At 47.4% G+C, this 21,338-nt stretch overlaps 1 protein-coding gene across 3 annotated transcripts; it reads left to right on the forward strand.

Moving 5' to 3' along the window:
- The first annotated feature begins 202 nt into the window (after positions 1-202).
- Bmp4 (bone morphogenetic protein 4) lies at positions 203-7,156 on the forward strand. Of its 3 annotated transcripts, none has more exons than XM_052733434.1 (4): positions 203-456; positions 3,480-3,604; positions 4,656-5,035; positions 5,999-7,156. In XM_052733434.1, exons 3-4 carry the CDS (start codon positions 4,663-4,665, stop codon positions 6,853-6,855), a joined length of 1,230 nt encoding a protein of 409 aa, XP_052589394.1. In that variant the 5' UTR covers positions 203-456; positions 3,480-3,604; positions 4,656-4,662; the 3' UTR covers positions 6,856-7,156. The 3 variants fall into 3 exon arrangements, with proteins under 3 accessions (XP_052589394.1, XP_052589395.1, XP_052589397.1); XM_052733435.1 differs by lacking the exon at positions 203-456 and adding an exon at positions 2,435-3,168; XM_052733437.1 differs by lacking the exon at positions 203-456 and adding an exon at positions 3,185-3,306.
- Positions 7,157-21,338: the final 14,182 nt, after the last annotated feature.

Raw genomic sequence — 21,338 nt, forward strand, 5'->3', positions numbered from 1 at the left:
CTTCCTGACCCGGGCCTGCCAGGCGAGGCGAGGCCCCGTGGCTGGATGGGAGGATGTGGGCGGGGCTCCCATCTCCAGAAGGGGAGGCGATTAAGGGAGGAGGGTAGAAGGGAGGGGCCACTGGGGAAGACTGAGGAGGAAGGGAAGAAAGAGAGGGAGGGAGAGAGAAGGGAAGGACTAGATGTGAGAGGGTGGTGCTGGAGGGTGGGAAGGTATAGGAGCGCGAGGCCTGGCCCGGAAGCTAGGTGAGTTCGGGATCGGAGCCGAGGGACCCTAGCCAAAGAGACGGCGCTGCTACCCAGCCTGTGTATCTGGTCTACGTCCCTGATGGGATTCGCGTCCGAACCGTCTGGAGTCTGCAGCGACCCGGTCTCTGGCCCTCGCCCAGGTTCACTGCAGCTGTCTAGAGGTCCCCAGGAGCAGCTGCAGGAGAGACCGCTTCTGCAGGAACGTATGGTAAGTTGGACAGTCTGGCGAGGGGTTCGAGGTGCATCAGTAGTGGGAGAAGCCGGTGGTGGGGTTCAGGCTGTAACCGAGGCAAAAGGTGGCCTGTTTCTCCTCCCTTCTCCAACAGTGGTGTTGGAGATGGGCATGATGGGGCTGAAAAGCGCCTCCATAGATGTTGCTGAGGTTATCCAACTCATTTTGGGAAGGTGCGGGCCAGGAGAGGCGGGAAAGAGACAAGGCTTTGGTAGGAGGTCATTGAGAAGGACTGTGGGTTTGGGATGAAGATTTGACGCTGGCCTGGTGGTTTCGATCCCCTTGGGAGAGGAGGGAATCAGGTCTGTTTCACCACGAGTAGGGGACTGAGTGAGGGACTGCGACGCCGGTTCTGCCAGAGACTGTAGTCCTGGTTAGCTCTAAAGTGCGACCTGGGATGGAGGGGCTTCGTCGAGGGGAGTGTCACCTAACCTGGTCCCCAGCGAGGGGCGCCCCCGGGAGCTGACGAACTGCAGCTACAGAACTCTAACCCACCTCCACGAGCTATTTTCTTAGTCGTGGGCACCCATGCATCCTGCCTTCTGTCTCTCTCTGTCTGTCTCTTTCTAACACACACACACACTGGAGATGGGGGTATGTAATGTTCTACGACCACGACCGGGATGCCAAAAGGCTACCTGTGCCGGTCTTCTACCATGTTGTGTCTGATGAGGAGGAACCGGCAGGGCTAATGAGGAGCTTCCTGGCTCCTGATGTCCTGAACCAACCCAAAGAGTCCGGAATTTCGGGTCCCTACAAACACTCGGCGGAGTTGGACCCCCGAGACTCGGAACGTTTCCCGCCACGGCTTTGATTGATGGTTTTCGAGTATCTGGGTTTATGAGCTGAAGGTTTTGTGAAAAGTTGACTCACCAATAGGGACATATTCAGTAAACTGAGGCTATCAATTAAATTTTGGAGAAGATTCTGGGAAGAAAGTGAAGTCTAATTGCCTACCACGAGCTGCACCATCTCCCATCAAGAACAAGCCCAGGAGATGAAATTTTTCTTTGGTTTATATTTTTTAATTAAAAAAATCAGAGGAGGAAAGCATGATTAGAGAGAAATCCTTGTGAACTTGAAATTGAAACAATTCCTCACCTGTTTTCTTGGTTTTAACGTCGGGAGCGCTCCCGACACCGCCAGAGACTCCCAAGGACAGAGGGTTGTCCCGGGATTCCCAGCGTCCGCCCCTTCCACTCTCCCCTTGCTCCGCGTGCGCCAGTCACCAGTACATCTCTATCTCCTTTCTTCATTAAAAAAAAAAAAGAAAGAACCAAATAAACAAATCAACAATAAGCTCTTTGCTCCCTCCAGCCCTTTCTCAGTTCGTCCCAGCCGCAACGCTGGTCGGGGAGGGCGAAATCGGCTCAAAAAGCTGTGCGGCTGGTGGTGAGAGCGGACTGTCGCTCAGGGGCGCCCGCGGCCTCCGCACCCGGGCCAGCGGTGTGGGATGGCGCCAGGCAGCCAGGGCCACCGGGAAGGACATGACTCCATCCTTTATGTTCCTTTCTTAAAGGTTTCCCGCAAGAGCTTCCCCCATCCCGAAAACCGAGTTTGTGGGGAGAGAGTATAGAAACCAACCAGGCACGTCGAGTTCTTAAGCGAGAAACACGGAATGGCCTCCGCCAAGAGGCCGCCTGGTGGAGCGGGCTCGGGGGCAGGAGTCCTGGGACTCGGGTCCTCGGATGGACTCCGCGCAACGACCTGCCTGAACAGGAGAGTTACGCTTTCTGAGGTTCGAACAGGCCTACGCGTGTGGCATCTTAGGATAGTCAGTCTTTGCCTGAGCTGTGTGTTGGTGAACTTCTTGAAGGAATCTTTGCTGCGATTCTGTAGCTGGTGCAAAGGAGGAAAGGGGTGGGGGAAGGAAGTGGCGCGCGCGCGCGAGGCGGCGGCGGCGGCGGGGGGGGGGGGGGGTTCTGGGGGTGGTGGTTTAAAAAGTAAGCCAAGCCGGAGGGAGAGGGACTCGTTCGCAGAGGTCGCGAGCAGGCCGAAAGCTGTTCCCGGTTTTGTAGACTCTTGGGATCGCGCTGGGGTTTCCTTTCCGCGCCGGGTCGGAGTTGTAAAGCCTTTGGAACTCCGAGATCTGAAAATGGGATGCGCTCTTTCTTCGGCGACGCCTGTTTTGGAATCTGTCTGGAGCTAGGAGCCCAGACGTCCGCCCCTCCGCCTTGAATGGCACCGCCGACCGGTTTCTGAAGGATCTGCTTGGCTGGAGCGTTCGCTGCGGTCGGCCGACACCGTGCGGGAACTTTGGCGGTGCGACTAGACAGTGCTTCAGAAGCCGCTCCTTCTAACTTTCCCACACCGATCACACCCTGACACCCCCCGCGGCGGGCTGCGTTGGCGACGGGGTCAGCGACTTCTGGCTGGGAGCTAGATCCGCTAGGGGTCGGATGCCTGTCGCTAGAAGCATTATTTGGCCTCTCGGAGACCCTGTGGAGGAAGTGCCGGAGTATGCGAGTGTGTTTGCGTGTGTGTGCGCGCGCTTGGAGGGTCCCTACGCGCTTTCCTTTTCAAGTAACTCTCAGTCGTGAGTCTTTGGAAAGCTGTCGCTGCGGTCCCCCTCCCGGCCGCATTTAAGCTGTGTCGGCGCTGCAAAGCGCAGCGTCTTCAATGCACCGTGATCCTCCAGCTTCAGATAACCAGGGTCCCGGTCTGGCCAGATGGCACTGAGCACCGCAGGTAGAGACGTGCTCCGGGTCCCCTGCGCGCAGCGCCTACGACCGAGAACCGCGCCAGCGGCGGGTGTCCCGCCGAGGGCTCCGCAGAGCAGGCGGGGACAACTCCCAGACGGCTGGGGCTCCAGCTGCGGGCGCGGAGGTTGGCCTCGCTCGCAGGGGCTGGACCCAGCCGGGGTGGGAGGGTGGAGGAGGGGCGGGCGGGCTCCTCGGTGAGCGGGGCGGGGCCTCGGGGTCCACGTGACTCCTAGGGGCTGGAAGAAAAACAGAGCCTGTCTGCTCCAGAGTCTCATTATATTCAAATATTCATTTTAGGAGCCATTCCGTAGTGCCATTCCGAGCCACGCACTGCCGCAGCTTCTCTGAACCTTTCCAGCAAGTTTGTTCAAGATTGGCTCCCAAGAATCATGGACTGTTATTATATGCCTTGTTTTCTGTCAGTGAGTAGACACCTCTTCTTTCCCCTTCTCGGGATTTCACTCTGTCCTTCCATCCCCGATCGCTGTCCGTCCCTCCCGTCGGATTTCCCTTCCAGTGTCCACGCTCTGCTCTCAGGCGGCGCGGCCGCTCTCTTCCTGGCCTCTGCAGGCCCGACGCTCGAAGCGTGCGGGTGCCTTTTAAAGCGCTCCCACTGTCTGCTCAGATCCGCTGCGTTGCAAGAAAGGGGGAGCTCGAGGGGACCAAGAGATGAAAGGTCCGCAGGTCGGGGCTGTCCCTCGAGGGCTAACCACTCCCTTCCCCGTCCGGTCCCACTCGCCTGGGAAGGCCAGTTCCTTGCCTCATGTCAGAGAGCCTGTGTTCGCTTCTGAATCACCCCCACCCTCTCCCTGGGAGCAAGACTTTTTAACTGAGCATTTTCAACGTTTCGGCCACCATGAAATAAATCACAAAGTCACCAGGGCAGACCCCTGACTCCTTTCTCAGTCACTGGACCCTGCCGCCCTGTCCGAGCCCGGTCGGCGTTGCTCTCTTCTCCCTCCTCCCTCCTGCTCTTAACCAGCTAGAAGTTGTGGAAATTGGGCTGGAGGGCGGAGGAAGGGCGGCGGTGGTGGTGGTGGTGGTGGAGGAAGAGAGGGGGGGAGGCTGGAGGTCTGAAGAGAAGAGCGGTGGCATTTTAATTCTCCCTCCCCCACCCCCTTTTACCCCCTCAATGTTAACTGTTTATCCTTGAAGAAGCCACGCTGAGATCATGGCTCAGATAGCAGTTGGGACAGGATGGAGGCTATCTGATTTGGGGTTATTTGAGTGTAAACAAGTTAGACCAAGTAATTACAGGGCGATTCTTACTTTCGAGCCGTGCATGGCTGCAGCTGGTGTGTATGCGGGGAGGGTGTGAGGGAGGAAACACAAAAACTTGATCTTTCGGACCTGTTTTACGTCTTGACCGTCCGTTTGCTACCCCTATATTCATATGCAGAGACATCTCTATTTCTCGCTATTGACCGGTGTTTATTTATTCTTTAACTTTCCACCCCCCCTCCCCCTCCCCAGAGACACCATGATTCCTGGTAACCGAATGCTGATGGTCGTTTTATTATGCCAAGTCCTGCTAGGAGGCGCGAGCCATGCTAGTTTGATACCTGAGACCGGGAAGAAAAAAGTCGCCGAGATTCAGGGCCACGCGGGAGGACGCCGCTCAGGGCAGAGCCATGAGCTCCTGCGGGACTTCGAGGCGACACTTCTCCAGATGTTTGGGCTGCGCCGCCGTCCGCAGCCGAGCAAGAGCGTCGTCATCCCGGATTACATGAGGGATCTTTACCGGCTGCAGTCTGGGGAAGAGGAGGAGGAAGAGCAGAGCCAGGGGACCGGGCTGGAGTACCCCGAGCGCCCAGCCAGCCGGGCCAACACCGTGAGGAGTTTCCATCACGAAGGTCAGTTTCTGCTCCTGGTCCTGGCGGCCTGGGGGTGAGGTGGAGGGGGGTGCGGGGGGAGCTGGCAGGGCAAGCTGAAGGGGCTGTGGAAGCCCCGGGGAAGAAGAGTTCAGGTTACATCAAAGCTCCAAGTCCAGGAGGCTGAGGAACAGGGCCCGCTTACCTCCAAATTTCCAGAGCTGCCTCTGAAGGTACTTTTCTGGAGCCCGTGGCGGGGCTGGGGTGGGGGTGGGGGGCGTTGGGGAGAAGCGAATGACACCACTCAGGCGTGGGCTAGCCCCAGCGGCGAGCTTTAGCTCTATCAAAGCCGGGTTTTCTGCCCGTTTTGTTCAAAGCACCTACTGAATTTAATATTACAGCTGTGTGTGCGTCAGGTTTATTCAATAGGGGCCTTGTAATACGATCTGAATGTTTCCTAGCGGATGTTTCTTTTCCAAAGTAAATCTGAGTTATTAATCCTCCAGCATCATTACTGTGTTGGAATTTATTTTCCCTTCTGTAACATGATCAACAAGGCATGCTCTGTGTTTCCAGGATCGCTGGGGAAATGTTTGGTAACATACTCGAAAGCGGAGAGGGAGAGAGGGTGGCCCCCTCTTTTTCTTTACAGTCACTTGTAAAGAAAACTGTACACAAAGCCAAGAGGGGGTTTTAAAAGGGGAGTCCGAGGGTGGTGGAGTAAAAGCGTTGACACATGGAAATTATTAGGCATATAAAGGAGGTTGGGAGATACTTTCTGTCTTTGGTGTCTGACAAATGCAAGCTAAGTTTTGCTGGTTTGGGAGCTGCCCCACTTCTCTGCTCCTTCAAATGAAAAGGCACGGTTATTTCCCCCACTTAGGCTTCCACTATACAAGCAGAATTCACCCAATTCCGCTTTTTTTTTTTTTTTTTTTTTTTTTTTGCTTTTCTGTCTCAGAAAAGTTCATGGGTCTTTTCTTTTTCCTTTTCAACTGTGCCTAGAACATCTGGAGAACATCCCGGGGACCAGTGAGAACTCTGCCTTTCGCTTCCTCTTCAACCTCAGCAGCATCCCAGAGAATGAGGCCATCTCCTCTGCAGAGCTCCGGCTATTTCGGGAGCAGGTGGACCAGGGCCCTGACTGGGAACGGGGCTTCCACCGGATAAACATTTATGAGGTTATGAAGCCCCCAGCAGAAACAGAGCCTGGACACCTCATCACACGACTACTGGACACCAGACTAGTTCACCACAATGTGACACGGTGGGAAACTTTCGATGTGAGCCCTGCGGTCCTTCGCTGGACCCAGGAGAAGCAGCCCAATTATGGGCTAGCCATTGAGGTGACTCACCTCCACCAGACACGGACCCACCAGGGCCAGCATGTCAGGATTAGCCGATCGTTACCTCAAGGGAGTGGAGACTGGGCCCAGCTCCGGCCCCTCCTGGTCACTTTTGGCCATGATGGCCGGGGTCATACCTTGACCCGCCGCCGGAGGGCCAAGCGTAGTCCCAAGCATCACCCACAGCGGTCCAGGAAGAAGAATAAGAACTGCCGTCGTCATTCACTCTATGTGGACTTCAGTGACGTGGGCTGGAATGACTGGATTGTGGCCCCACCAGGCTACCAGGCCTTCTACTGCCATGGGGACTGTCCTTTTCCACTGGCGGATCACCTCAACTCAACCAACCATGCCATTGTGCAGACCCTGGTCAACTCTGTTAATTCTAGTATTCCCAAGGCCTGTTGTGTCCCCACTGAACTGAGTGCCATCTCCATGTTGTACCTGGATGAGTATGACAAGGTGGTATTGAAAAATTATCAGGAGATGGTGGTGGAGGGATGTGGGTGCCGCTGAGATCAGGCATCCCTGAGGATACACACACACACACACACACACACACACACACACACACACACACACACGTTCCCATCCAACCTCCCACACATACCACACAGACCGCTTCCTTATAGCTGGACTTTTATCTTTAAAAAAAAAAAAAAAAAGAAAGAAAAGAAAAAAACCTAAACATTCACCTTGACCTTATTTATGACTTTACGTGCAAATGTTTTGACCATATTGATCATATATTTTGACAAAATATATTTATAACTACGTATTAAAAGAAAATAAAATGAGTCATTATTTTAAAGATAAACTATGGCCTTTTCATCTTATTTCCTGTTCCATCCTTTTCTGTTGAGATGGCAGAGGACAGAGCAGAAGTCAGGTGGTAACTGGAGGTGTGTAAATTGTAGGGGCAGGAGCAAAGCGATGGCAGAGAGGTGGTAATTGCCAGGATGAATTGTTTTCCGTTTTCATTTAATGTTAACAAGGATGCAGCACCCTCTTGCATCTGGATGACACATGTCCTGAAGAAACAGTGGGATGAAAGGGGTGGGTCGGGGGAAAGAATTCAGCCTGGGACCTCTGGCACATCTTGATTTTGCTCACCTGTTGAGTGGGTCAGCTGCATTCCAGAGTGAGAAAAAGGTCTTAACTGGAGGAAACTCATTCCCACCTTTGCCTTTAGGATACCGCAGAGTGTCTTCAGCCCTGGCAGGCATCTTTGTGTTTTTGAACCAAATCCAGTCCACACACTCACATTAATGTGGGTGTATGTGTGTGTCTCCTTTCAAAGGGTTTTGTTTTTAGACTCCGCCCACCCTTCCAGACAGGGTCTTGCTATGAGGTCCTGGCTGTCCTGGAACTCACTCTGGACCAGGCTGGCCTCAAACTCAGAGATCCACCTGCCTCTGCCTCTTGAATGCTGGGATTAAAAGTGTTTTTTTTTTTGGAATTGGATTTTATCCAATAAAACAAATAATGAGTCTTACCTAGAAAAAGTTTAGTGAGCACTCATAAAACATGTAGGATTCTCCACTGTTGAGTGACTGTTTATCTTTGTCCTACATTCCTTGAGGGAAGGCTTTTGTCAAGTACAGAATCCCATCATTGTGTTATGGAAGGGAATTGGCAGTAGGATGGGATACTGAAAGGTCAGAGTTTCTAAGTGGGCCCCATGAAAGTGTGATATGTCATGGAGTCTGTTGAGTCATGAATCTCTTACTTTCTGTTTCTCCAATGCCCCCTCCACCACCCTCTGGAAGCAGACAGAATCTGATCCATCCCATGGAACTGAAATTTGCAGAAGGGGTTCTTCAAGGAGAAAAGACTAACTTGGGGATACAGTGAAAAGAATGATCTTAGCTGGAGGTGTAGCTGTAGCTCCTGGGCAGAGGGCTTGCTTAGCGTTCAAGAAACTTTGGGCATGATTCCAGGCTTGAGGCAGGGTGTGGTGGTAGAGGTGATGCACATGCCTGTAATCATAGCTCTCCAGGTGGTAGAGGCTGAAGGATCACAAGTTCAAGGTCACTCTCAGTTACATAGCAAGTTTCTGACCAGCCTGGGTCAGAAAGACACAAGACCATGTCTTTAAACAAAAAGGGGGGGGGGAGAAAAGGGGGGAAAGAAGACATCAGTGTGCTTAGAGGTGAGGCACTTCTCCAGTTAAGGACAGGAAGAGCTTTCTGAAAAGATATGTTTGTAGTTTAGGGAAACAAAGGGCATGCCTTTGTCTTTTCTCATTACTAACAGTTAAATTAAGTCTTGGTCTGCTCAGGCTCATTTCTTCTGTTGTCCATTTGCTCTGGTAGGCTTGAATGGGTTGGGGGTAGAAGCAATGGGAGTCTTGATCCTCTGGGAAGGGCCAGGAGAAGCGCCTTTCTCCATTTCTGTACTTGTCTCTGAAGGTGAAGGTCTGGGTGGTGCGTCAGGCACACAGCCCAGGGGCAGCTTAGCCTTTCTGTGTGTGTCCTGTGTGCACATCCCTGCATTCTTTTACACATAGTGTTGCATGTGCTTCTGGGAGTCCAGTGCATAAAGCAGGACTCATTTTTGTTTTTAATTACTGAAGTTCTACAGTTCTGCAAAAGGAGCAGCTTAGTGGGAACCAATATAAATAGAAGTGAGGTGGTTGCCAAAGCCCCAGCTCCCTGGAGAGCGCAGGTGGAGAGAGGAGATCAGAGCCCCCGGGCAAAGGCAGCAAGACTCCACAGCTCCTCCTAACTCCTTCCAAGGAGGGTTCTTTCCCATTGCTCCAGCCTTACTAGCCACTGCCCCTTTGATTAAAAGTACTGGGCCTGAATCAAGCATTTGAGGGAAGCCCATATGGTTCTCCTTTGGGAGGCCTCATTTTGCTTTGCCTGGTCTTCAGCAACTCTGAGAAGTCAGTGTCATTGTAAGAGAGCCCCAGACCTCCAGCACCAATGGTCCTAGCCTTGTGGCTGTTCAGGTCATTTTCAAGCACGCACTCCCCCACCCCCAACCTCTTCTACTGGCTTATTTTCAGGAATGGATAATGTTGTTTATTTGTTCAGCCAAATATTTGGTCTGGGGAATTTACCGTGAAATTCTGTGAATTGCATATACCTAGTTAACAAAATAGTCCAAGTGCCACAAATGTCAGCATAGAAAACAAGGCGCCATGATCGGCTTTAACCCTTCAGACTCCTGTGCGAAGGCCTAGGAGGAGATGGACTTGAATGTGAGAGTCCCTAAATTAGGTTTTGCTTTAGACTCGGCCCAGGATCTCATGAGGGTTTGGACCTAGCTTGGCATCTACCCCTTTTATAGTCCCAATTCCACCCCCCGCGCCCCCCCCTCTGCCAAGAGAGATGATTCCATTACTTAAAGATGGGGAGGGAGAATCGCCCTCGAGGAGTTCAGCAGTCTTAACCACATTAGAAGAGCTGCTGACTCGATCCCTGCCCACCCTAAAACTGGAACCGGCTTCCTTGGAACTTGAGAGAGAGAAAAAAAAAAGCGTTTGTGTGGGGGCTTTCGTTGCGTAATTCGCTTAGAACCTGCCAGGTGACCTGCTGACTTTGTTTTCTGTCTTGACGGTGCTTCATTCCACCGGCCCCCTAGCCGCGGGGCAGCGTCCCACTGTGAGGGCCCCGCGCGGCCCGGGAGCTGGCAGACCCCACTCGTCACCCCAGGCTTTGGACGAACTTCAAGATCGGGGCCCCAGCGGCCGCCTCCCTCCCGCTCCTGCTGCAGGCCGGCCGAGGTGGGGGCACCAGGGGGCGTCCTTCCCGACCCGCCCCGCCCCACCCACCCTGACCCGCCCCGCGCGAGCGTGCACCTGGTGGCACCACCCTTGCCCGGGACTGCGGTTTCAGGTCCCCCAATTCCAGCCCAGCGCGTGTCTGGCTCGTCCACCCGCCGACTCGGCGCAGCCTAGGTGAAGCTTGCGAAGACAGGCGGTTCTGATTAGCGCACGCCAAGTCCTTAGGGCGGTTGCTCGGCGTATTTAACGTGAAATGGGGTCACTCGGCCGCGTAGAGGCTCAGAGATTGGGGGTCGGAGAAAGGGGGAGAAGGCTCAATATGTGGAGGGGTGAGAAGGGTTCGAGGTCTTTAAGGGATCTCAGTGGGGAGCCGAGAGCGGGAATTGGGGAGTGAGCTCTTGACATTGAGCTCACAGTGGCTCTACACACCCCAAGGACTTAATAGGGACCTGCATGACCTTGGGAACAAACCCACTGATTGAGGATCCCATGCGACCGGCCACTGAAGAGCTGGCCTCGGCCTCTTGGGGGCATACAGAACTTCAGGTTCTGGCTGAACTTCCTGGAGAGTCAGACTTTACTCTTCTCCAATGTAGCTGGTGAGAAGGGAAGAGGTGAAGGCTTAGGGTGTGTCATAGTACAGTGTGGGTCGATTTCTTTCATGCCAAATCCGTCATGCGTGATGCCAGCACTTCAGATGACCGCCTTTAGAAGCCACAGTACCAGCCAGCTTTCCTCTCTAAAGGTGAGCCTGGGAAAGGAGAAGAAAGCTCACCCTGAGGCCCAGGTGTACAAACAATCAATATTTGTTCTTAATGATGCTTCTGCCTCTAACCAGCACTCCTCACACATTCTCTTTCACAATAAAGCCTCAGCAACGTGAATGACCCAGCAGTGGAAAACCGAGAGTACTTCCCAGAGGAATTCAGAATGACTTGCTGGGGTGCCTAGTTAGAACTGATGTACAGTGTGGGGCTTGCCATGTGATACAAACCAGCACAATTCAGAAAACCATAACTAGAAATCAACTCTAGGTTAGGAAGGGTCCGGGTCTGAGTGGGAAGGTTCCATTCACCTATGCACGCAACATTTAGTGACCAGTGACAGAGTAAGAAGAGTTCATGACTGTGCCTCTCTGACTTAGCAGTGGGGAAAAAGGCCTGGTTTTAGGAAAGATGTTTGGATGGCTCTCAGATAACAACCCAGGAGCTCAACAGATGCGGATAGAAAACTTGAGAAGTCAGAAGTTTGGGGTGTGTGATGTTTGATCAGTTCTTGAAAAAGAAATTCATTTGCATCAATTCTTGAAAAAGATATGAAGACGGTGAGGACTGTCCTCATGTACCTTAAAGCACTGTGGAAGCTTCCAGTCACCTTTGCTTTTTCTTCCTTCCAAATATCCCTTGAAAATGCTGAGTGCAAATCCAAATGCTGTGTAGAAGGCTGCTCAGATCAAAGCATTAGAAAGTAGAAGGTTATACAATCCAGAAATGTTCACTTTTAAAATGTAAAAACAAACAAACAAACAAATGAGTGTTTCATGAGGAAGGAGGAGACAAGAAGAGACAGTGATTTGCTGTGCTGAGATGTTGCTAATGAGAATCTCTCAGGTCTGGTTCTCAGTGACTCTTGCCACGTTTTCTGAAGAAATCATGATTTCTCGTCACTTTACATAACTTGATTTCTATCTAAAACATGTAAAACAATGAAGCCCCTCTGTCCCAAACCCCTGAACTCCGAAGCCAAGGTACTTTAGCAACATTTTGGGGGCATAATTTTATTATAATTTTAGTGTGTGTTGCCCTCACCCCCCACCCAAGTGGCCAACACATAGTTTTCTAAAGGGTTAAAGCCATCCTTACTAAAGTTTCTCCTGGAGTCATTTCTGTCCCCTTAAGGTAGCAGCCACTGACATTCTGCACAGCTTCCCAGGTTCAGTAGAGAACACGCAGTGTGCTCAACTCCAGCTTCATGCTGATTTAATCTTTTAATCCTTGTCACTTGCTTTTCAAAGCAGTTTGTTTCAGTAGAAAGGCCTGAGGGAAGGGCCTAAAACAAGGGAGGGGGGAGGAAGGAGCAGGGGAGGAGAAGCGGGGAGGTTGGGAGAGGAGGCTTTCCAAGCCTACTTACTTCAGGGTTACATTGGCTGTCATGTGAAAATCGTTAAATACTCTTTTTAAGGACTAACAGCAGCTATGGTCAACATTACACCTAGGACCCCTGAATCCAGCTATAATCCAGAAGTAGGAAGATGCATCTCCTTCTGAAAGCTGCCTTACAGTGTCCTCTAACTTGTCCACGAAGGCTATGAAATCAACAGTGTCCACCCCCAGAAAGCTCAGAACGAAGCATGGAATGGGTCAGCGGGCCATTTCTCAATCCAGTTGGTCAGTTCAGACTGTCTCTTTCTGTCTTTGATGTTCCTAGTCTTCACTTAAAGTGATACTTTAAAAAACTTTATGAGAAAGCAAATTTACTTAAAGCAATTCTTTAGGCTTTTTGGTGTCCTTTCTGTCCGTATATTCCCAGATTTTCAGTATAGCGGGGTTTTTTTGTATTGTTTTTCTTAATTTCTGATCAGGGTTATAACTTTTACATATTTTAGACCCCAACTGTGCGATTGACACCTGCGTTAAAGTGGATAATCTCTTTTCCTTTGGGACTAGAAGGCTAAGCGTAGAATTTAAATTTCTAATCTTTGGCATTTTTAAAGCATCCCCATGATGCTATTAGGGCCCTGAATATCATATCCAAATCTTAATAAAATTCCTACTGACTTTTCAAGGCTTAGTTTGTGCACTGTGGGTCCAATAATAAACAGAATGCTCTTTCGTGTTTTAAGTATCCCAAAAAGTGGACATGCTAGCTTCAGGTGTTTTTGTTGGCAAATTTTGTTGGATAATTTGAATCCACATGATTTGATCTTCCTAGTGCATTCTTTGCCTGAGCCAAGTCCACCGTTACCTGAGAGGAAGACACACACTAAGGAGTCTGTCTCAAGCATTAGTCACTGACTTCATCTGCATCCCTCATGCTCCTGTCTTTACTTCTTACACTCGTTTTCTTGAGCTTTGAGGGTGGTGAGGAAGGGAGCCAGATTTATATAAACGCAGTAATTACCGAATTGCAACTTATTCAAACGGGTAGGCTCTTAGATTCTTAGGCTCTTAGTGACCTTGACACTGTCAACTTTCAGATTCCAGTTGGTTGGGGTCAGACACCGAGGTCCAGTTGCTGAATGATTTCCAGGAGCTTCTTTTGTGTGCCTTCATAAGGGCAGACAAAAGATGTTTTTCCAATGGGACTCCCTCTTTATGAGGCCTAACCCTCAAAGAAGCAAGCTAATCTCAGGTGATTGGGAGGTTTTAGGGCACTAAGAGGACTTGCCTAGCAGGGTGAAGTCATTTGTTCAATGGTACCTCAGAAGAGTTCATTTACCTTCAAAAGGTAAGATCTTTTCATTAAAGGGCCCCCTCTCCTTCTCCTGAGACCAGACTTGTTTGCAAAGTGAAGCCTTCCAGTTAGCTGGGAAGCAGGAAGTGGGGCTGTTGGTTAGCAGGGAAAGTTTCCCAGTTTTTCACAAATTAGCAGTGTAGAAAATAGACTTTACCAACCTTTTCCCTCCCCTAACAGCGTGGGGGTGGGGTGGGGGGGCGTACCCCACTCCTGAAAATCTCAGGCTCCTTTGCTCACTATCTTGAGACCAACATGCTTTTCAGGATGCAAGAGCTGTAGGATTTAGCATCTAGCTGCCAAGAGGACAGTTTTGCTAACATTGTTTATTTTGGCAAGTCGGTGTAGGCTTGCAGGTGAGAGCCCAGGAAAACAGCCAGCCAGCCACCTCCACCAGCTTCCCTCTTCCTTTCTACAGACCTAAAAAAAAAAAAAAAAAAAAAAAAAAAAGAAGCTACATAACTCAATAGACCGGGAGGGAGCTTTTTACTGGTTGGTGCCACTTTGCATGGGAAAGGGTCAGGTTTATCTTGATAGTCTGCTTGCCATTTGGCTACCCTGCTTATTCTAATAGAACTCCTCTACCCACGTCAATCCTGGTCTCTGGGGGTCTACACTCATGTGTAGGCTATTGTTAATTTGCTGGTCACTTACAAGTCTCCAGAGATAGCTCAAAATTTATTTTCACCAAATATGCCCCGCCTTAGAGACCCCAAAACATGGGTAAATAGTGCTTTTCAACATTCTAGAAGACTGAATGCTCCTGGAGTCTAGTAAGTGTTGGGTCTTACTGGTAGACCTTTGAATGTCTGTTCTTTCCAAACTGGGAGATTAGTCACAAGGAAGGAAGAACCAAACCTTTAATAAGCTCTTTAGACAGGAAAGAGCAACTGAAATAGAAAACAGTTAATCTTCGGCACATCTGTGGAAGAGTCGGCCTGCAGCAATGTCATCCTAAAATCACTAGTGTTAGATGACCCACCGGGCTTAGTGACTCGGAGAAAAGCAACCTGAAGAAAACGCTGGAGAAGAGAATGCCAAGCAGGATAAACAGCTGATGGTGGTGGTGGTGGTAGTGATATTGGTGGGTGGTGCTGATGTTGGTGGTGGTGGTAGTGGTGGTGGTGGTGGTGGTGGTGGTGGTGGTGATGGTGGTGGTGGTTGTGTTGTTGTTGTTGTTGATGGTGGTGGTGGTTGTAGTGGTGGTGGGCAATGGTGGTGTTGGTGTTGATGATGGTTGTGGTGGTGGTGGTAGTGGTGGTGGTGGTGTTTGTGGTGGTGGTGGTGGTGATGGTGGGGGCTTCCATACAGTGTTTGGTCTAGGAGACAAGACTTGACAGGGTGGGGCAGGCAGAGTCTCCAAGAAGTGCTGCTTTCCTGAGAGGAGCTCACAATGGAAATGTGTTCCAGGTGTGTGTTTGAACCAATCTGAAACTTTAACAGATATATAAGGTACTTAAAAAAAATGATTGAATATCTGTGGTATAATGTTGGGACCTCCCTCCCTTTCTTCCTTTTTTCTTTCCTTTTTTTCTTCCTTCCTTCCTTCCTTCCTTCCTTCCTTCCTTCCTTTCTTCCTTCCTTTCTTCCTTCCTTTCTTCCTTCCTTCCTTCCTTCTTTCCTTCCAAGAAGATTTGGGATTAATAGAAGTGTGGCTATTGGTAGGAAAAATATGGCTTTCATAAATGAAAATGTTCCCTAGATTAATTTAATGATACACTAATTAAAATCTTAAAATATTTCACAGAGCATGAAAGATGCTCAGATAGGCCAACAAAGTGAGGAAGACTAGACTGACCTTAGGTGAAATAAAATGATAATTTAAAGGTAATACTGTTATTGATGTTGGAGAGATGAATGGGTCAGTGAAGGAGCAGATAACTGAGAGGTAGAAGACGCTCTAGAACGACGTCACTCGACAAACTAGAAGAAAAGCATTGTACAGGAATTATTAAGACTTGATCAAAGGGTTCTACATATAGCTGCATGTTACACTAAATTTAAGAAGTGTCTAAGCAGATTAAAGAACAGATCATATTTTTAGGTTTGCTAAACCTAAAATTTTGCATTGCTAGAGAAGTAAAGAGTTAGACATCATATGCAAATGTTTAAAATGCATAGTAAAATATAATGAGAGTAATACACACATAAAGGCAAAATCCAAAGTCCAAAATGTGATAAAATGAGTAAATATGGATTGTGACATGAGTAAACCATGGTTATAGTTAGGGAGGTTTTATAGTCAAAGCAGCTGAAGAGATGCTTTGGAGCAGAGGGGGGCAAAGGTCTCACAAAGCCCAGGTGATGAATATTTCCAGCTTTGTGGATTGAAGGTCTTAGTTAGAGCTAACTGTTGGCCTCTGTGGTTAAAGCATAGAGACAAACCACAGATCAGTGAACGAGTGCACACAGCTCCATCTCATTAGCTGTGAAACATGGAAATTTGAATTTCATACACTTTGGCATTTTGTGAATCGTCCTCTTAATTTTGAAAAACTATTTAAACTTCTTAACCCATGGGCTGCCTAGTGGTGGATCCTCAGCTCCATAAAACAAAGGACAAACCAACCAATCAAACAAACAAATGATGGGTTGGGTTTGACAACAACTTGTTCCTTGAAATAATAGTCTCCAGAACTCTTCTCGGAAAATCCTGAGATCTGCATTACCCATTTAAAAATTTACAACTAAATTTCCACATTTTCAAGACTTTGAGAAATCCTATAGTGAGAACCCAGTGTAAACTGCTTAGCCCAGGCACCCCTCTCTTAGGTTTTCTATTATTGTGAAGAGACACCATGACCATGGCAACTCTTAAAAAGGAAAAATATTTAATTGAGAGTGGCTTACAGTTCAGAGGTTAACTCCATTATCATCATGGTACAACATGGTGGCAAGCAGACAGACATGGCGCTGGAGAAGTAGCAAGTGTCCTACATCTTGACTTGCAGGCAACAGTAAGTGGTTGAGCATATATGAGACCTCAAAGCCCACCTCCACAGTACTACATTTCCTCCAACAAGACCACACCTACTCCAACAAGGCCACACCTCCTAATATTGCCACACACTTTGAGGGACATTTTCTTTCAAACCACCACAACACCTTAACACATTTACCTCCAGAACCCATTTTCTTCCTCAAATTTTCAATTCTACAAGGCCAATGGAGTGTGGCTGATGGCTGTCTCTCTGAGAGGACCTGATGTCACTTTTCTCTTGTCCAACTGCACACCAGCTACGTAGGTCTTTGGTTTGTTCTGTACCCACCATATAGGTGTTTTCCTGTCTTGGATATTCATGGCTGGTGCCCTCTTTGGCTAAAAGGTTTCTTTACAAGATCTTCACAAAGCCCTACCACACATTGTTAATCAATTTTCAACTCAGCTGTTTATTCCCGAAGAAGATTTTCTCTGGTGCTTTGTTCTAAAACAGCTCCCCATTACCAGCAGTCTCAACCGCGTGATTCACAGAAAGTCAGGGATGAGGAGATGGCCCAGTTGGTAAAATGCTTGCTGCATAAGCATGAGTCTGTGTTTGATCCTGTGCACTTGCATGGCAAAGGTATATGCTTGTAATCCCAGTGCTGAGGAGACGGAGACAGGAGGATACCTGGGTCTTGCTGGTGAGCCAGTTAGAAAAGTTGGTGAGACCCAGATTTAGTGAAAAATTCTGTCTCAAAAAGTAAGGTGGAGAGTAATACTTGATGTAAACCTCTGGCCTATTCACACACACAAATACATACACACTCACAGATGTTATAATACTTTCTCTCCATCTCTGTGTATGAATATGAATATGAATATGAACACATTTCATCTCTTCTTTGCAATGAGATTGACAATGCTTTCCCCTTTGCTACAACAGCCTGTCTTTCAAAGTATCTATCACAGAAAACAAATACATATAGTTTAATTCAGAGACAGAGAGAGAGAGAGAGAGAGAAGTGAAGAGAAGAAAGGGAGGTAGGAGAAGAAGAGAGAGGGAGAAAGAGAGGATGAGAAAGTGTATTATAGACCACATTTCATGTTTTGGGAAATACTGTGATGTGCCAAAGAAAAGTACAAATGTTAAATTATCTAATTATCTCCTGGAAAAAAAAAAAACCCACATGGTGTCACCAGTAGTTTAGTAGTCACCGTGTGAATTAGCACTTCATGTCTACAGTGCAGCTCAAGCAAAGGTTATGCTAAACACTCATGTAATTACAGCCATCAGTTGTTGATGTTTCAGTAAATGGTTCCATTTATTTGTTTTCTAGAACACAGGCAACTTGAAATAAGAACTATAAAAATGCTCGTGTGTTTTGACATCTGAGGAGTAAAACAATTTTTTTTTCTCAAGAAATTGATATCATAGCAAACGATTGAAAACAGTTTCGCTGTGCTGTTGCAGTTGGCCAGAGTAAAAATGGCGTCAACACCTGGACTTGTGTTTATCAAGCCATGGTAAGTGAGAAGAGCAGAACACAAAGTACATGCCCTCCGAGTCTCTCTATAAAAACACACACTCACCCACTTCACAGCTAAACAAGAAATTACATTTGTGCAAACTGAATCTCATCTGCCGTAGCCTTGCCTGAGCAACGTCCGAAAATTGACAAAAGAGAAGAGAGGGAAGGTCTCATCACTGAGGAGAGAAAACCGGTTTTGGACACTCTTTAATTTGTCTGAGGTCAAAGCGAGGAGACTGTCCTGAATTAAGGTGGTAAAGCTTGCCTCATTTGGCCTTAAGATAAGTCCATGCTTGGGGTCCGAAAGGCATGCCTATTTCTCAGCTAATTTCACTTGGTTGTATTTGAGATCTTTCTCAAGGCAGAAGTGCCTACACGTGACAATGTGTTTGTGTTAAATAAGATGCTGTAGTATAAATGACATGGAAGACATTAGTTCCTAGATTCTTGAATTTATTAGCTTTGTTCTATTAGTTATAAAAGGTTAACAAACACCCGAGTTTTAAAAGATTAACCAAAGGGCGAGAGATTGGCCTCTTATTTCCCGATGCTCTGTGGGCCTGCTGCAGTCAGGAATAAATGGTAAGCTGCCCATCTTAGGACCTGCAGCCAGGGCTGTTTGATCTGCAGGGTGAGCATCCATTGGTATGTACGTGAGCTCTGTGGAGGAGCCGCGGTGAGGGGAGGACTGTTATGTAATTATAGCATCCATAGCGTCCGACGCGCCTTCCAGCCCAGCCTAATACTTTGTACTGTGAAGTGGGCGTCATCAGGATAGTGAGAATTAATTAATGTTTATGAAGACCTGTCCAGATTCATGGGAGGAAAGTGCTTTACAGGTAAAGTGGTGCCGTGTTTGGGAAAAGATGTCCTCTTTTTCCTAAACTGCAGGTTGGATAGAAGCCTTGTCGTTTCAAAGTCAACATTCATTTAAAAATTTTTTTTTTGTTTTTTGAAAATTTTGGGTAGAGTACTTACCTTATGAGTCAGATTTATCTGGAGTGTTTTGCCCTCATAAAACTTAAAGACTTGATGTTTGACAGGGCTTAATGCATGTCAGATACTGTCATTCTCATTAGTGACACATAGAGTTGATGCCCAGCACATACATGCTTTCACACCACTTCTTTATAGTGTGTATAGTAAACGAATTACAGTATATAAATACAGTAGTTTATAGTTGAGGAGCAACTGATACCTAAGCACAAAACAACACATTTTGAATTATTTGAATTAAATGAATCACATTTGAATTATTTGAGTATAATTTTTTTTAAAATCTTGTCTCACAAAATTAAAACACTTTGGGCCATTGAGATGGCTCAGCAGGTAAGGGCACTGGTGACCTGAGTTTACTCTTTGGGACCCACGTAAAGGTGGAAAGAGAGCTCTGAAAAGTTGTCCTGTGCCCTCCACATGTTTGCTGTGGCACAGGGCATAGGTGCCTCCTACACCTCCCACATAAGCATGCATACAACAGCTAGAAGTGAAACATCTTATATTTTAAGTACTATCAGTGTGCTTACACATGATTTTGGTAGGAAAACAATCTCTGTGCTCTGTCTTATTTAAGAAGATCTGGACTCTGAAGGCAGAAAACACGTGCCATTCAAGTCACAAAGGTAAAATTGTGATGTCATTGACTCCCCTACAGGACATTACAAACAGAAACCTTTGTAATGAAACTTCTCAGTATAACCTAGCCTGGGAGGTGTGATGGCAATTCCTCTCCCTGCATTCTGATTCTGAGGGGTACGGAGCACAGGCAGCAGGATGCTCTGCCCTTCATTACTCCAGTCTCTTAACAAACATTCTTATTCAGACACAGAAGCACCATCCTAGCTCCTTCAGAATCATTGTTTTTGTTTATTTGAGAATGTCCTTTCTTTGTAATGGAAAGAGATGCTTAGAGTATCCTTAATTTTATGTTGTCGTTTCCTTGTGAAAGATGCTTACGTTGGCAGTTTATTATTCATGTGTCATTAGGCTAAACACCTTTAATGGTGGGCCTGCAAAACAAGGGGTCTTACTCTACGACTGAAGATTGGCAGTGGCAAACACATGTGTGCCAGTCTTCAGTTCTGCTGACAATTTGTTTGAATGTCCTGACAGCTCTTTACATGTCTGTTTTCAGCTACGCCAATTATTTCTCTTTACATCGCACTTTCTGGATAGACTCTGGCTTGCCTGTTAATCTAGAAAAATATAAAATCATTAGAGAGTCATGTGTCATCCACTTACAAAGTAATTGAACAGAGGCACAGACCTCTTGAGAATGTGTTTGTGCTACTCTTTAATTAAGTGCATGTGTTTTGCTGTGGATTATACCTAGGGATTTATGAATTATAGTCTAGTCCTTTACCATGGAGTTACACTCCCAGCCCCATTGTATTACTTTACATTAATTAGAACATTAATCTATAGTATATAGATAGATAGATAGATAGAGAGAGAGAGAGAGAGAGAGAGAGAGAGCTGAGGACCAAACCCAGGGCCTTGCACTTGTTAGGCACGCTCTCTACCCCCAACTCCAGTATTTATATGTTTTAAAAATAAAGGAACACTTCTAAATACTATCATTGGAATGTCTCAAAATGGGAAACTAGCCAAATTATGCAGGAGGGAGATTCACGAAAACCATGATTCTTCTAGGTGTGAATCTGAAACATTCCTATGAGAGAGAAGATCAAACCAAGAGAAAATCCAGATGTTCCCTTTAATGTAATAGAGTTAAGTCATAACAAATAACTAGGCTGCTTGTTTTAACCTTAGAATATATATATATATGTATATATATATATATATATATATATATATATATACATATATATATAGGTCAGTGGGATGCAGAAGCCAGAAAAGATAATAAATAGGATGAGAGATGGCAGAAAAGCAAAGTGACATACATAAGAATTTGTGTATAATTGATGTGGCAGGTGTTGGTTCAAAGTACTAGGATCAAAGTATTAGGGGATGTCACCCCAAATGTGAAGCATACCTTCTGAGAAATTAAGAGTTGACTGACAAGACATTTAGACAAAATAATAAACTCATCTTTAAGTAGGAAATTCACAAGCCTGACAGTTCAACTTTAGTATGCAGAAATCCTCAAGTTTGTTATACATGGTCTTTAATCTAAGGTTCTGTAGAGCAAGAGAAACTTGAGCTTGTCTTTAAAGGTCTCAGATTAGGTCCTATGTGGGCTGCATGCTTGTTTGCCTTCTGTTCATAGGTTTTGAATCCTAACCCTGGGTAGCCATTGTTAATAGAGGGGTACTTGGAGTTAGTGTGGGGCTTCCACAATGAGAATGAGGATAGGAACTTTTTAAAAAAGAGGAAGAGATTAGAGGCCCCTCCCTCCCCT

The sequence above is a fragment of the Peromyscus californicus genome, unplaced genomic scaffold (assembly GCF_007827085.1).
Source record: "Peromyscus californicus insignis strain IS unplaced genomic scaffold, ASM782708v3 Scaffold_12__1_contigs__length_115047231, whole genome shotgun sequence".
Taxonomy (NCBI): Eukaryota; Metazoa; Chordata; class Mammalia; order Rodentia; family Cricetidae; genus Peromyscus; species Peromyscus californicus.